Below are 17507 nucleotides of genomic sequence, written 5' to 3' on the forward strand. Positions count from 1 at the left end.
GGGTGCGCTTCAAGGTGTTGGTGACCATCTTTAGAGCGCTCCATGGCAGTGGACCAGGTTATCTGCAGGACCGCCTTCTGCCACATACCTCCCTTCGACCAGTCCGCTCCCACAGATTAGGCCTCCTCAGGGTGCCGTCGGCCGGACAATGCCGGCTGGTGACCCCCAGGGGGAGAGCCTTCTCTGTGGCAGCTCCTACTCTATGGAACGAGCTGCCCCCTGACCTCCGTACAATGGGGGACATACGCCTCTTCCGCCGAGCCCTAAAGACCTATCTGTTTCAAGAGGCCGGTCTGGCATAAATCTGAAATTCTAAAATTTTAAATTGGGTATAATTTTATATTGTTATAGTGGGTTTTAGGACAGGACAAATAATTTAATTAGTTTTGAATATTTTTAAATATTGTGGTATTGCTGTTTTATTAATGTGCCTGTTCACCGCCCTGAGTCCCGCAAGGGAGAAGGGCGGTATATAAATCAAATAAATTTGAATTTGAACAACTGAGGAGGTTGGTGTCCCCCACAGAGTTCTAGTCTCCAACACTTATATACCAGGCTGAACCAAGGGCATTCCTGTCTGAAAATCTCTCTATACCAACCCTGGCTAGGGAGCCAGGTCAATTAATCAACGGTAATGACAATGTTGCCTTTCAAAATCAGCATTGAGCTGTTTTTTTCTCCCTCTTTTACTTACTACAATGGCTAACTCACACCAGCAGCCATGCGAGATCACAAACCCATATGCCACAATATTTTTCCTGTAATGTAGGCAAAGTAATGATGCTTTGTAGATGTAACCTATAAGGGTTATTTTTTAACCATCATATTATAACTCTGAGTGCACTGTGATCCAAACTTCCAAGATTATGTTGTTACTTCTAGTTATTTATTGTATGATAAATATTACAACAGTGCAATGATCCTGTTTCCAAAGAAAAAAAAAGTTTTCAAAGGCACAGGGGCACTCAGGTCATACCTGGTGGCAGCTCTTTTAAAAATAGCTTCTGCAGCTCCTGCTCACGATTCCAGGAAAAGTGTGGTCAATTTAAGCAGGAGTCAGCATGTATATCTTGAGTGAACCCATACGTCTGAGTCATGTTTTCCCCTTTGAATCTGGATCACTGTACTTTTCTAATAATTACTGATACTGGATGCAATACGGTAGATGGTATTTTTCAGATTTGTTCAAGGTTATTAGATTTTTATCCTTTGTTTTTAATATATAACTCAAGGTGGCAAACATAATACTCCTGCCTCTTATTTCCCAACAATCCGGTGAGGTGGGCTGGGTTGAAAGAGAGTGAATAACACAAAATCACCAAGACAGCTTTCATGCCTAAGGGAGGGCTAGAGCTCAGTGTCCTGGTTTCAAAGCCAGCACCTTAACCTCTACAGCAGGGGTGTAAAATTCAATTTCACTGAGGGCCGCATCAGCATTGTGGTTGCCCTTGGGGGGCTGGGTGGGTGTGGCCAGAGTGGGTGCAGCCTACTGGGTGGGGCGTGGATGGAGTGGGTGTGGCCTACTGGATGGGCATGGCCAGTTCTACATCATTCGCGTCAAGGGTGCCTGTGGGGGCCTGGGCAGGAGTGGGACAGAACTGAGGGTCTCTGGCAGAAGGGGGTGGGACCGGGGCAAGTGCCAAGGCATGGTCCACCGGGGCAAGTGCCAAGATGGCCAGCACAAAATTGTACATTGGCTCCCGGCTGGCCTGGGCCAGGGCCAAGGCAGCGGGGGCCGTTCCCTCACTGTTTCCAGGATGGCTTCGCGGGCCACATGAAACCACTTCACAGGCCGCATCCGGCCCCCGGGCCTTGTGTTTGACATGTCTGCTCTACAGTCTACACCATACTGGCTAGATCTTAACAGCTGTACAAGGTTATTTTACAAGGGAGTAATGTTTACCTTAGATAACTGTAAGAAGCTATATGTGAACAAAGCAACTATTTAAAAAAAATGCCCACTTTTAATGTAAAAATAATATGGATATTATTACTACTTGGGTAGAATGCAGCAACATGATGACAGAAATTGTGCTCACTTTCATATGGCACAACAGCAGAAACATTTACATAATGTATAGCAAATAATTTCTGCTTGGATAAATTAAAAGCTTACTCACATTAATGTCTCTCTCATGAATTTCATCCACTATGACATGACTGATTCCACGAATTCCAGCTTCCAGCTTTCTCAGGAGGACACCTTAAAAACAGGTCTTTATCAATGAGGATGGATTAATTAGGGCAAATGATTCCTTTTACAGAACAGATTAGGAAAGACACTGTAACACAACACAGTTACTAACTGTGAACATATCATGGAAATCCATTCTAATCATGGTTTGTTAAACTAGCCAAATGCCATCAAACTGAGTGATATAAGCAAGCAAAGTAATCATGCTGTGGTCTGACAATTCCTCATTTATTTTTCTTCCTTCCTTTTAGCAGTTCTTACCCTACACTGTGGAAAGCTTACAAGATAAAAACAATTTACAACGCAGGAACTAAATAAAACCCTTTCTAAATCTCATCCTTGATTTCAATTCATTATGGATAACAACAACAAAGGGCAGAAACAAAACATCCCACAACTACTTACAATTGTTACTATCTGTATGGCAGTTATTTACAGTAGTGGCCAAAATTGGGGAAACCTTTTGGGAAAAGTCTATTTTTGAGGTTTGATGGCTAATAACACCACTTTTTTTGGGAGTAGTACCATAAAATTATATATCAATGGAAAGATAATTTAATCAAGAATGTAATGCAACATAGTTTGTTCAATTATCTGTACTGTATTCTATGAAACGTTATAGCCAAATAACCAGAAAAAGGAAGCACAACTTGCTTAGGTTGATATCAGGTAGCTTTCCTTCAGCTGATTGTAGCCAATGAGCATGAGTGTTTAGAGAGCCAATCAGGTGTCATCTTGTTTTGGCAATGAGCCAATCAGATCACAGTAGGAATCAGTTATTGATGTCATGTATTGAAGCTGAGAGGAGGACATTTGCAGTGTGTTATGTGATCACTATCAAGTTGGTTGGGTTTTTTTTTTCTTTCATTTAGTGAGCTTGTAAAAGATAATAAACTTAAAGTAATGGTGCAAAGAGTTGACTGGTTGCCCAGAAAGCGATGTAAAATAGTATTATTAAGTGAACAAGACTACAGTTATAAAGAAATTAGAAGAAAAATTGGTGGAAACTTAACCAAAGGTGGCATTTCTACTGTACACTTTTCCCAAAAGGTTTCCACAATTTTGGCCACTACTATACTATCCAAACAAGCCCAGCCCAATACAAAACAAAATGCTTTTGTTTTCAACCATCTCTGAATGGACAATAGGAAGCACGTGGAACAAATGTTTCTAGCATCAGCCATTTCATGTTCTCCAAGGGAAGTATGAGAAGAGATCCTCTATTGTTGTCAAATTCTATTAACCACTCTATCATAGCCTATACATTTTAACAAGCAACACCCACCTACAGTGCAGAACATCACACTGGCATGTGGCCGGGGAAGCATAGATTCAAAGCGAACACTGTAGCCACAACTATTTCCAGGTTCTTCTGCTCTTTCATAAGCAACTCTTTCTGCTACAGAGACAGCACTGATCCTCCTAGGCTGTGTAGAAAAGATATCACAGGTTGAGTAAGAATCCTGTTATCACCTCATAAAAAGGAACAAGTCCATCAAGAAAAATCACAGAACTGACCCAAGTTATACAAACATGCAGGATTTGTATAGATGTCCTGAGAAATTGAAATTCAAACATAATTATTTGCAGTTATTTGTATGTATAAAAATGTGCTTAAACATTCATACTGGTAATTAACAATATAAAATACTGCTTCAGGTATTGCCTTTATAAATAAATAAGTTTATCCCAAATTTATTTGGGAGATGTAAAAAAGAACTAGGGATATGAAGCACTTTAGATAAAAAAAGGAAGTAGTAGTACTTCAATCTGTTTACCATATGAATTCAAGAAAAAATGCAGCATCTATGAGGGGTCAACATTCATGATGTACACACTCATGTCTGCTACAAAGCATCTTTTCAGCTTTGGATCTAAAAAGTCCCTATCAGAATGTAAAATAGTAGGCTAACTGGAAATATTGGCTTGAATAAGTTTTTCACCTGAGTGACAACAATATTACATTCTGCAGCTCTTCCACCATGGATGCATTCATCCAAGATGTACTGTGGAACCTGTGTGGTTTTGCCACAACCTGTAGCCCCACGGATGATCACAACAGAGTTCTGACGTATAGCATTTAGGATATCTCGCTCAAAGTTCTTCACAGGCAGGGTTTCCCTCTCTTGAAGAATCTGAGACAGGAAAAAGTTCACTGTTAGTATTATGCAATTATGACCTGCTAAATAATTGTTCATTTGTAAGTTCTTCTCTGAGTGTATCTGTTTAGCAAACTACTGTCCTTCAAGTTCTGTGACTATAAGATTTTAAAAGGAGCTCTAAACGTGCTCTTCAGCTTACTGAAAACATAAATATGTTAGGTAAACTTGATGAGACACTAGACAACTTGTGCCCACTTATATAATCATTTCAGAATTATTTCCTTATCCAACCAGAGAAACAGAATGACCCAAGTGGGGGGGGGGGGTAGAGAAAGCAGTGGAAGCAGGAGACTTGACTTCCTGCCAGCTTTCCCACTGAGTTTCCTTGTGTAAACTTTCCATCCTTCCATTTTCAGAAGCAGGTAAATGGGTGCTATTGGGTGGGGGAGGGAGCAATGGATTGCGAGACTGGCTAGGAAACTGTCATGGAATGTTGAGAATGAAGATCATGTGACCACAGCTGCAGCCCAACAGCAGCCAGTAGCACTGAAGCAGCCACAACTTTTCCAATTTCATTCTCTTGGGAGTCATAGGTCCCAGATTTTGGTCACATTTTGTAAGTTAGCCCATTTGAGGTACCTTGGTTCAAAATTGTTGCCCTATGATACACCTTTTCACCCAATTAAATTTTTAGGAGTCTATAGACAGAAATATATACTCTTCTTTTCAGAAATGCAGAAAACTGGATAAATATATATACATATCTTTGTTTGGGTCTCTATTTTAAGGTATAGCATACCCTTAAGGAATCTACAAATTCAAGTAACTGCACACTTACTTTCTGTAGTTCCTGGTCATTTTCCAGCTGATACAAGAGGTTGCTCTTTATGTCTATGCTTATCTGTTCTGGTGTAGCCTGGAAACAGAAGATAATTAAATGGATAGTTCATCAATTTCTAAAGAAACCTTTTTTATGCTTCAGAATGGTGCGTGTGCAGTATAATTTTTTTATATAAATAGAAATAAACAGGAAAATAGAAATCGATGATAAACAAAGGATTTATGAGAAGCTATAAATTGCAGACTTACATATGCCAGAGGACCCTCATCAATATTGCAGCTAGTCCATGGATTCCAGTTTGATTGAGGTGGGGACCATGGCACAACTCCCGTTTGATTCTGCTTCTGGGATGGTTCAAAGTGAGCTAACTTTCCAATGCTGAGCAGAACGGGTGAACTGGGATCCTCAGGCTGCCAAGTTAAAAAAAATAATGGCCGTGAAAACTCTTAACAAAATTCAAGGAAAGGAAATGCAATGCGTTCTTGAACACATACTCACTGGTAAAATGACTTCAAGATTCATTTCATCTACAATTCTCTTCAACTGGCTTTCCAAATTAGAAGTGAGATTGATATCATATGGCTCTACCTATTGAATTAAAATGAACATCCAAAATAATCCCATAAAATTAATGTGAGACAATAAAACAAATAAAATATCTTGAATTATTTACTAGCACTGAAAAAGTTGCACAGAGAAAAGTTATGGAATATTCGTGGCCCATAATACAATTACCTAAAGTCATCAACACATACATATCTTAAAAAACAAATATTATGCACCACATTTAAATCCATATATATAAAAAACCTAAACAAGAGACAATAAGAATGGAAACAGGAAGCATACACATATTTCTAGGTATTGCAAAGGGACATCATAGCAGGAAAGCACTTCTAATATATTTTAATACTTGACTCTCCAAATGACTTTGTGGTTGATGTCAATTTTGAGAGTATCTTATTATCCACTATATGCATTAATTTAAAATTATTGTTTCTTTAGCTTAGTTATCCCACTATTGAAATACTTTTATTTCCCCAGGAAAATAGAATGGCATTGCAATATCATAGCTATTTACATAAGGGAAACTATTTACATCTGGTTCCACAAATTTCTAAATCGTATATAGATAGTCCTTGACTACCACTCAAAATTACAGCAGCACTCTAAAAATGGGCTTATGACTAATCCTTGAAGTTCTAGCTTAGCTATTGGAGCATCCCGGTGGGTGTCCAGTTCACAATGCAACAGTGGCAGTCACATGATCATTGTATGCTACCTTCTCTGCCAGCTTCCCACAAGCAAAGTCCATGGGAAGCCAGCAGGGAAGGTTATATAATAAGTTGCTCCTGCTGCTTTTTCTCCCAAGGAACCTGCTATGGAGTAGCGGATCTCATACTCTATGGTGCCCACCATTCTGTAGTATGCACTTTCCTCAATCTGCATGTGATCTGCCCTGCCCATCCCCCGGCTTCAGTTGGTGCACCCATGCACCATAACATCTGCCTACAGCACATCCTTTCTCCTTGCTTGAAATTCCCGCCTCTTCCCACTTAACAACCCACATGGTCCTGGGGTTACAATGCCAACTAAGCAATGCAATCAATAACTTTGAGCTTTATGACTAGATTACTTAGGACAGCAATCCCAGTCAGTCCCAATTGCTCCCATAACCCAAGGACTACCTGCTTACACTTTTCTTTGTATCCTGCTTTTCAGGACTACAATATTCCCAAAGGGGATCACAAGCAAGTCAAACAATATGTACTAATGAACCAGTTACGGAATATTATCGGCAAAACTCACCGATTCGCCTTCCTTCTTCTTGGTTTGTCCAGAATAAGCCTCAATGATGCTCAAATGATAGAGCTGTCTGACCAGAGAAAGAGCACAGGATTGTGCTGCCAGCTTTTTATTTGAGCCATGCTCACGAGCAAAGATTCCTGAAATAGAGGAATGCTACCTCTGAGAGCGATTAACCAAAGGCAATCCTTTTATTCCTTTGCTTTAGAATCCTGTTTCCCAACTGTGGCAACTTCCAGGTCTGTAGACTTCAGCTCTCAGAATTGTCATCAAGAACCATGCTGGCCATGACATTTTGGGATTTGAAGTCCACATATCTAGAAAATGCCAGGCTTAAGAAACAGTGCTTTATTTAGAATGAAAAAGTTAAAACACAACCATAGTCAAAACTGCCTAAAAATCATCCATGTGTGAGCTCTGAAATTTTACAGGTAACAGCAATTTTTAGGAATGTTGCCTTTAGATTGTGATATAGCTACAGTATTTTTAGTAACAACATAGACAGGAATTTTTTCAACAGTGTATAATGACAATTCCAGGTAATAGGGGCTGGAGGGAAAGGGTATTTCATACTTTTAATCAGTCTGAAAGTTCTTTAATTACAAACTCCTAATCAACAAAAAGCATTCCAGTATGCCGAATCAATTCAGGTTCACTAATTTCTCTAAATGGAAAAGAATTCTTTTAAGTTGGATTGATACATTATGTCATGATGTTCACTTCCAGTAAGACAAGGACTTACTTCTGCCCAGGTGTTTGACATAAATAGTCATTTCTGCAATGAAGCTCCTGCAACACATTCAAAGAAGGCAGCTTTAGTTCTTGAGGACCAAAACAAGGGATTTGCAACATAGTTGTCTAACAAAATGCTGTGATAAAATCCATTAACATTCAAATATTCACACACACAGTTAGAATTTACATTTAAAAATAATTCTGCCGTGAAGCGAAACTAGAGAGTAGTTCTTTCAAACATGTACAATTCCCACCATGACTTGGGGTTATTATATTGCTGAAAGAATTTGGTTTCTGTAATCTGTATTTCTTGGGAGCAATGATAGTTTAACAGATGAACCATGAAGCTCTTAAATGAATATGTAACTAGGATTAAAGAGTCCATGCAAAATAAAAAAAATATTTTGGATTGAAATTTATTGGATCCTTTCTGCAGACTAAAAAAACCAAAGGCCCCAGATCACATCACAAATGCTTAACTAGAATTCTGCTTGCCTCTGGAGCCAATATATGATTAGACTGGCTAGATCCATACCTTTCTTTCTATAAAGACAGTACATCGCTAACAAGATATCCAAGGAAAATATACTCAAATTTGGGACTTGCCTCCAATAAAACAATTAATACAAATAGCCTCATGTGATTATTTCAGTTTGTTGTAGGATCTGATCAGAGTCAGAAATACTCTTATTTGGTAAAATACATTTATACTGTGATAATTTACCTAAACGTTTTTAGTGAACAAGGTTCTGTTTACTTTGAACATGCATTCATTTATCCACAGATAATCTGATCCTCTTGTACTCCCCACTCCTGCGTGAATATCAGGCGATAGCAATGGCCAGGAGGGCCTTTGCACATCTTAGAGTTGTGTGCCCGTTGCACCCATTCCTGGATTGAGAGTCTTTACTTACACTCATGCCCTCGTGATCTCTCATCTGGATTGTTGCAATGTGTTCTACATGGGGCTGCCCTTGAAAAGCATTCAGAGGCTTCAAATAGTGCAGAATGCAGCTGCACAGGGAGCAAATGGTGTCAGGTATTCAACACATGTAACACCAGTATGCTTCCCAGTGTAATTCAAAGTGGTTATCACCTTTAAAGCCCTTTATGGCTTGGGGGCCGGTTACCTAAGGAACTCTCTTCTCCCAGTCATTTCTACCTGTCTAATTCGATCTGGCAGCTTAGCTGTGTTACGGGTCCCATCAGCCAATGAATACCAGCTGTCAGGGACCAGTTGACATGCCTTCTCTATCATAGTTCCTGCCCTCTGAAACATTCTCCCTTCACAGATCAGGATGATCCGGACCTTGCTGTTCTTTTGTAAGGCCATGAAGACTTGGTTGTGTGCTCAGGCCTGGGGCCCGAGTGTATTAAGGGCCCCATTTCTTGGTTGTATTAACATCCATGGTTATAGTTCTACTTGGTGCCATACATTTTTGTATTGTTATAATTGTTTTAAATTTGCTGTTATATTCTATGCTGTATGCTGGCCAGTGTCATTTGTTGAGATGGACGGCTATAGAAATCAAATCAATTCAATCAATTAATCAAATGCATACTTTTAAAAAGCATTATGGATATGCCCATCCACTGATAAACTGAACTGAGATTTTTAGGTGCATTTTGGCACCTAAAATTCTCAGCTTATCTACAAGTATATGCGGTAGATGCTTGCTTAAAAAGTTCTTTGCTCTACAGATATCTCTAGCTACGTAAACATGCATACAAACAGGCTATTAGTTATTCTAAGGAAATACGTTTACTTTTAAACATTCTAGGACTGTTAAAGAAGCTTGAGATCAGATACTCAATATCACAGGAGCTAGAGTGATCATTCTGAGCATTTCTTCTGGAAAGTGAGATGAATTTAGCCAGGTGTTGCAAAGATCACTAGATTTAAAATTTTGCAGAGACAATCTCCACAGATTTTTTTTTAAAGATAATAACTGTAATGCGTCGAGTATTCTTATTATGCGGTAGGAAAAGTAATTTATATGTAAAGCTATGTCAAGATATTAGTTATTTCACTGCAGACAAAAAAACAAAACAAAAACAAACAAACTAGATGATACTAAGAGTTTATTCTTAGCTCCTTCCTAAACCACCAGTGAACTGACCTTCAGGCACAGCGGCTTCATGAATCAGAAGGCCACTGGCTCTCAGGGACAAACAGCCACCCTTTCATTAATGACACCGATGCCAGTATGTTTCTCAGCCAGGCTTAAATTCAGCACTCAATTCTTTTCCTCCACCTGGGGGGGGAACAACGACACCAGAAATCAGTTTACAATAGAGTCCCATGTGATTGCTTAGTACAGCCTAAGCAGCAACACATGTGTGAACAAGCAAAAATCTCTGGTGTCGCAGTTGCCACCCCATTCAGCATAGCACTTATATTGAATTACTATTGAAGTCCTTTTTCTGATGGAGAATCAATTTTGTGCAACAGGGAAATGTGCTTAGGTTTTTAAAAAATACATGTATAGTAGTTTCCAGATTTACACATTCACCTACATAATTATGTTGTAATTAAGTACCTACCCTGTTCCATTATTTGGAATCTCCACCACTATATTTCTACAAATCATTTTCCCCTATTTCACAAAATAAACTAATTAATAACTTAGTAATTAATACAATAATAATCAGATCTTTATTGCACAATCAACCTACTACAGCACTGAGCATATATTCTCTCCCTACCATCCCATACATATAGGAAGAAATTTGAAGTACAAACTGCCAGTTTTCTGTTAAACAGAGTTATTCATTAATGTGAGTTTCTGTCAGTTTGAACTGTGACTGATGAAAAAAAACCAAAAACCCAGGACTGCACAAAAGTGATTCTAACAAAAATGTTAGAATCACAAAGCCACCCAATTTAAGATAAACAGACTTTGATTCTGAGTATAACAGAGAATTTTAGTTAATTGGGAAACAGAAGTTTACAATCTCTGGCATAGCACCTGAAAGAGCAAAAAAGATGAAAGGAACCATAAGAGCCAAAAGCTTAAGAAGGTTATGTCAAATCTAGATCAACAAAATAAAGTTCAGGCGTGTTTAGTGGAATTTAATTCTAAACATATGTGCCAATTTTGTATCTTTGTTGTAAGTTCTGAAGCTGAAAAGGTTTAATGCTACTGAATTATTAGATCTGAAAGTTTAAGTATACTGAAATATTAATATTCCAATATTACTAATTTCCAAATTAAGAAATTGATTTGTTTAAATGTACCATTTCAATGTACCACCCCCTTCACTTTTCTTCCATTTATAGATGAACCCATTTCAACTACTGTCAGTTACTGGGAAAGATACTGAAAGAGAAGGTTTGGAAAATTTCTGTTTGCTCATTTCAAAAACCTCACATCATTATTTTAAAAAGAAAATGGAAAAAAAGGTATATGGTACTTGACAGGACACATTAAACATTGCAGTTCCATGGGAATTTGTCTTCTAAGAGCTTTTTGTCCCCGATAAAATTACACAGGTTTGATATAACTGACACTACATTCATTATTCTTCTTTTTAAAGCTATGCCAATTTATGCCTAAAAAACTGGATACCCCATAATAAGTTCATTTATTTATTTAGAAGATGTTTTTAACACAAATTTCTTTTTTAGAGATGCAAGAGATCCATCCAAGCCTTCCTGGGAGTAACAAATTCTACACCCTGGAATGCTTTTCGGAAAACAGCAAACAGACCGAGAAACATACTGTCATCCATGCCTCCATCTTCACCAAATAAATATTAAATAAAGCTTGTACTTGGAAAAAAGAACATAACAGGCAGAACTTCAAGAGCTATAAAGGAGAAAATCTAAAATGGTAATTTTATGAAAAAATTAAGACAAGTGCATTTTTCTGGGCAAACTGTCAGAAAAAGCTATTCATTTCTTAGTGTCAGACTGCTGATAAACATACAGCAACACTATTAATAAATATGATAATCCTGATTGTATATAACAACTGCACAAAGAACTATCTTTTATGGAAGCTGAAAGAAAAATGACATGAAGTGTTTCAATTCAAAAACTGAATCTAACTCTGAATTTACTTATCAAACTAGATCAGGCATCATCTATCATTTGTTGGAGTCAAACTAGGAAGGCATTAGAAGTCTTGGTAGCTTTCCCCCTTCTTTCTTTTCCCTTTTGAATATTGAATCCAAAGCTATGTACAATTCTATTTTCTTGTTAAAATGTTCAGTATTCAGAGAACTGTATATTTCATTTTTAGAAGGTAGATGTAAAAGCAAATGTTTAGCTAGATTTGTTCAGAGTAATGTTCATGAAAAAATATGATTGAGATACTAACAAAATCAAGATGAAGTAAAACAAAACCAAAATTGATAAAGTTATTATAAGGTGAATAGCTTCACCTTGGTTAATTTTGGATGTATGAAGGACAGAGAGAAACAGGTAGACAACTGAAGGAAATAGAGAGAATTATTTCTTTATCAATCTAATATATATTTACTCAATAATATATTTACTATTTCAGCTTTAATATTATAAGGATCTTTGCAATAGCAATAAGGTGTCAAACGCACTTCAAAAATCAAGGCTTGACTGGCAAGCAACTTTATATTATAAACCTCTTCCGGGATTACACGAAGGTAAATGCATCTCCAAACAAATGGGATTAAAATGAACATCAGGCATGTAAAACAAATACAAATTAGAACTCTGTTTTGGTATGCATACACTAGCTTTCTACATGTAATGATTTTTATCTTCCCTACTCTTTTAAAAGCCCAGTAACATTCTACCATGAGTTTTTGTTCAAATTGTAATTCAGATTTTAAAAACAGGCATGGTACTGAACTTTTTTCACATATCATGTTAGCAAATATTTTCCCCATGATCTTCTGCTTTTCAAATTTAATAAGATACCATATGACTTATTATATAGATTGTGAGACAAAACTAAGTACATTTTATAAATCTTACTACAAAACAATCGAAAACTATTTCCAAATTCAAGCAAAGAGGGCAAGAAATAATACTCATTGGTTAGATTATTTAGGCCAGGGGTCTCAAACTTGCGGCCTGTGGGCTGGATGCATCATGTGCAGGCCACACCCACCCTGGCTCCACAAAGGCAAAAAAGTCACGTTATGTCACGATACGTCAGGTGACGTGATCAAGTCTGACACCCATGATTTAGGCCATTTAAATGGAACAGCCCATGCTTCTTTAATTATTCTGCAAAACCATTAAGGTATCTCTCCATTTAGAAATGAAGAGCATACAACCAGCTACTAACTAAAATGTTTTTCAATAACATCATCAGCTTTATGAAGAAAAACTACCAAACCTGTTGTGATCAGGTCCCACTTGAGTGTATTTATATTCGCCCTGGATTTTCTCCTTTTGGAAAAACTGATTCAGACGGGCTTTAGCATTCTCCAAAGTCCAATTTCCATGAAGGCCAGCATTTAAATCAATTTCTTCTGACTCCAAGGTCTAGTAGCAAGAAACAATTGCCTTTAAATTGCTACAAACACCACTCTTAATTTGCTTTTAACACTCAATTATATTCTTCCTTGGAGAACTCTGATAGCAATAGGAACCTTTGAAATCTTATTCCCTAGAATGTACAGCATTATTGTACTATAATTCAGATATATTACTACAATTTGAATAGCAAAAGAATAATTAAACCTAAACATTATTTGTACTATCTGTTAATCAAAGAGTAAAAATGTCAAAATTTTAGCATGATTATATGAAGCATTATATATATAATATAGGATTATATCTGTGCTAAAGTATGTTACTCTTATATCATTGTCTTGTTTTACTTAAACAAGAAAAACCATAGCTCTGTTAACAGACAAAATCTTTATAATAAAAATTGAGCTTGGTTAATAAATCTTCAAGAAAAAAAGCCTTACAGCCTGGACCTCCTGTTCTTCCTTCCGGGAATAATAATCATTCAAGTTAGCTCCACGGTCCCACTGAGCTCCACCATAGCCAGAATTTCCAACTGTTGTTTCAGTAGAAATAGCAGCAGCATCTAGCAATGGGAGGGGAAAAACATGCTTACTAATAGCATTAACATGTGATGCAGATAATTTTAATATAAATATCTGAACCTCACAAATCTGTCTTTGTCCTGTCCTAATAAGCCTCATTTGGAAGTGCGACAATACAGCACCCTTATTAGTAAACACAGTAATGGACACTTGCTTGCTGAACAGCTTTCAAGATTGACTATAATTTGTGATTATATCAAATTCAACAGATGTGGGGACAGTGACAACAAGAAGATCTTTGTTTATTTATCATAATGACTCCTAATAAATTAGAACAAACAGGAATTGTAGCTTAGGTCTGGGGAAAGGGGAAAGAGGGTTCATTCTCTCTATTTACAAGGTTTTTAAAGTTGGTCAACTCTAACTTTTTAAATTACTTACTTTAAGTGTGAAAGAATAAATGCCAAATATAAATAGATGTTTGATTTTTTTTTGTGATTAGAAATTCCAGCTTTTCTCTAATCCCAAGGACAAGTATTTCAAGAATTTAGATTAGGAAAAAATGAAAAGAATTATTTTAGCTTTTTCTACAAATTTTGTTTACCATACTTCCTGATATTTGGAGATCTGTAAAGCAGGGTATAAACAACTTAAAAATAAAATGAATAAACCTTAGAAATATCATATAAACTCAAACTAAAGCCATCAATAATTCTTGTTAATTTTAATCTGTTTATCTCACTGTTTTAATCTTTTATACTATAGTTTTATGCATTATAAGATGCCCAGAGTTGTGTGACAGCAAGAGGGGTGGCGAATAAATGTAATAAACTAAAACAAAAAATGCAGAAAATTTGACATTTGAATCTATGTGAAGCAACATTTTATTGAAGGAAAACGCAGGTTTTTCAAATACAGAAAAAATATTTTGTCAAGAACTCTCATGTGAATCCAGATTAAGAATAAAAAAAGCAAATAAGTCAGTCAGTTAATTATTATGTTGGATGGGACTGAACTACCATTGCCTAATAAGCACAGTTTTAATTTGTTTGGTAACATATTGAGTGTGCAGAGGTTGAATGACTTACCTGGTTCTGATTTGAGAGCCAAATGAGGGGGAGCTGGCCCCCCCAAAGGAATGTCAGGTCCATCTCCAACTTCTGCTCCAGAGGCACCTTCAGTCGATGTACCCACTGCTCCTGCCTAAGCATGATCAAAAACTCTGTAAAAGTGTAATCTGAACTCCTATTAAAGACTATATTTTCAAGCCAGACGCATCCTCAAGAATTACTGTATAGCAGTAATGTATAATTTGTAACAGTAATTCTGTTACTAAGAAAGAATGTAGCCTTTAAGTTGAGCAATTAAATTTTTTTTTAACATTTTTAAAGGTGCAAAATGTGCTTCATGAAATCTCAGCCTCTAATCCTGAATGCACATATAATGAATAAATTCCACTGAATTCTAAAGAAAAAATATTTCTGAATAAATGCCATTCTTCCTCCCAGTGGTGTCTTTTTTCCTTTTCAAAATAAATTTTGTATAATTCAAAATATTCAGTATCTAAAAGGAAGGATAGAAGGCAAGTTCTATAGAGAGAAAAGAAAAAATTGTGACTTCCAAATATGGTCTCTCTTAAAACAGATTTTGAAAAAAAGTTTCAAGTATTGTTATTAATAAAAATACTGCTTTATACTGCCTCTCCTCCCCAAATAGCAAAATAGTGTCCAAAGTGAAAAAAACAACAACATAATCACCATAAATGATAAAATATAACACATATTCTGCAGGTGGTAGTATAACTTACTCCAAAAGCTGGAATTTCTTCACTTTTGATTTCATTCACTCGAACAAGATAATTAAGGAAGTCTCTTGCAGCATTAGTCTGAGCATCTTTCTTGTTGGTGGAATTGCCCATACCAATATAGTTGAAGCCTGTCACACGAACCTATTATATGTAAATATATTGCTAAATAACTTCAGCAACATACATGCTTGTTATATAAAGTTCAGAACAAGATGCAATTAACATAACAGTGCAAGTCTTCTTAAAGCAACCTTAATCATACAACAAATCCTACAGCAGGATTTGTATTTGCAGCTTCCATGGTCTGTTTGACATGAAAAGTGCAATTCAGATGAGATCAGTAGCAATATGTACTGCTGCTCTTACCCAACAACAATTGCACACTTGCCCAATTCACTCTATGACCAACTTTTTTGGATTAGTCAAATGATCAATACAGGTTCTAATTGTTTTCCATTATGACCCAAGTCTCTACCTCTGCTTTCTTTCCAGCAAGTTCCAGTCATGACGCAAATATAAAAAATAAACTTTCCCTCTAAATTAGATTTTTCTAAGTATCAGATGTTATTTCATTTAAACGTTTTAGCTGTCACTTCATTATACTTTAGATATTTTTGTTTCATTTTGCAAGCCATCTTAAGGTTTAACCTTCAGGTGGGATGGAATCTGAATGAAGTTAACAAGGGCATAATTTATGTAGGTAAATCATTTTTAGTATTATTAATTTAACTAAGAAGGCTAAGCACATGCTTAACTCTCCTTGAAATATATATAACAAGGGTTTAACCTGGACTGGCTTGTACGGATATCTAAATACACTTCATTTCTAAGTCTTTCTCCCTCTATTTCTAGCTAAGGCAAATATTGTAGCTCTCTATGTAATACAAGTTTAGAAAGTTTAGATTAATCTTTGTGAAGGGAGCTGGTGAATAATTATTCTGGGCAGTCATTAAATGCTCACCTCACAGACAAACTTCTGCCTGTTCTTGTTGCCCACAGCACGGATCTCATAAGCAATGGTGATTTTTCGCTTGCCACACCAAGCATATAAGAAATTCTTCACATCCCCCATGGCAGAAGCAGCCTGAGGAAGATGTAACCTATGGAGTAAAAGTAGAAAGCATTAGACTGCCAATGTATTTGTACAGAGACAAACCTTCTCACCAATGGAATGGAATGGAAACATGCATACACATTCAATTTCAAGTAAAAGTAAATACAGGAAATCATAGCCTTCTGGTTCTTAAATGTATTATTTATTAATCATATATTTTCCTATGTCACCAACAGAGCTAAAGTGATACCAACAAATATCTCTACCACCCTATAGCTCACCTTTACATCAGAAAACAATTTTGGAAGGGAACAATGGAGCCATTAAAAGCCACCCGACAAGCCCATTTTCCACTGGTTTGTTAGCTGCTAATTCAGATACTAGGAAAGGGTCTCTGCAAATTCAGGAAAACAGAATTTTCCTATTCCAGTTAAAATAACTGGATTCTCTATTCCATCTATTTGCTTAACTCAAATCTTGTGCTCAATCGAATGGAGGTGCGCACCTTGTAGTGAAATCCTAGGTAGGCTTGTTCTTTTTTTAATGCAGCAAATGAGATCAGTGGATCAACTGACCCCTTCCCACCCAACTTCAGAGATGCTGAACAATCCAAAGCAGTCTGACACTACCACGCACAATGCAAGCTGTAACCTAATGCATCTGAAGAGGGGCCGCTGTTATTGCCACCTCTATGGAAAAAGGGCTGCGTTTCCCTCTAAACTAAGCAGCTCTACTGCGCATGCTCTTCGCCGTTAACCTTTTTCTCTCTTCCCTCTGCACATGCGGATTCTACTCGCGTTCGTCGCGTCTGCGCACTCCTTCCCCAAATTTTATATCCGGAAACCAAAGGCCTCATTGCGCAAAAATACATATGTATAAGTTATTTTTTAAAAAAATTAGACACAACCTAGTCTGGCCTGATACGGAAAACTTCGTCTCGAGCAAAGCGAGACAGCACGGGAGGCCTTCCACTCCACTCAGGC

The 17507-nt window shown here is 37.0% G+C and overlaps 1 protein-coding gene across 1 annotated transcript in view; it reads right to left on the bottom strand.

Annotated features, from left to right (window-relative positions):
* The window catches only part of DHX9 (DExH-box helicase 9), a 33780-nt gene extending 16273 nt beyond the window's left edge, over positions 1 to 17507 (bottom strand). Inside the window, exons 1-14 of the mRNA XM_015813114.1 lie at positions 17432 to 17507; positions 16432 to 16570; positions 15471 to 15611; positions 14752 to 14866; positions 13583 to 13704; positions 13003 to 13151; positions 7686 to 7732; positions 6947 to 7083; positions 5636 to 5725; positions 5386 to 5547; positions 5135 to 5212; positions 4138 to 4329; positions 3480 to 3621; positions 2117 to 2203 (exon numbers count right to left, since the gene is read on the bottom strand). Coding sequence (XP_015668600.1) covers positions 2117 to 2203; positions 3480 to 3621; positions 4138 to 4329; positions 5135 to 5212; positions 5386 to 5547; positions 5636 to 5725; positions 6947 to 7083; positions 7686 to 7732; positions 13003 to 13151; positions 13583 to 13704; positions 14752 to 14866; positions 15471 to 15611; positions 16432 to 16542 — 1573 coding nt within the window. The 5' untranslated portion in view covers positions 16543 to 16570; positions 17432 to 17507. The remainder of the gene's footprint in view (positions 1 to 2116; positions 2204 to 3479; positions 3622 to 4137; positions 4330 to 5134; positions 5213 to 5385; positions 5548 to 5635; positions 5726 to 6946; positions 7084 to 7685; positions 7733 to 13002; positions 13152 to 13582; positions 13705 to 14751; positions 14867 to 15470; positions 15612 to 16431; positions 16571 to 17431) is intronic.

This window comes from Protobothrops mucrosquamatus, unplaced genomic scaffold (genome assembly GCF_001527695.2).
Source record: "Protobothrops mucrosquamatus isolate PMUCROS unplaced genomic scaffold, P.Mucros_1.0 scaffold140, whole genome shotgun sequence".
Classification (NCBI taxonomy): domain Eukaryota; kingdom Metazoa; phylum Chordata; class Lepidosauria; order Squamata; family Viperidae; genus Protobothrops; species Protobothrops mucrosquamatus.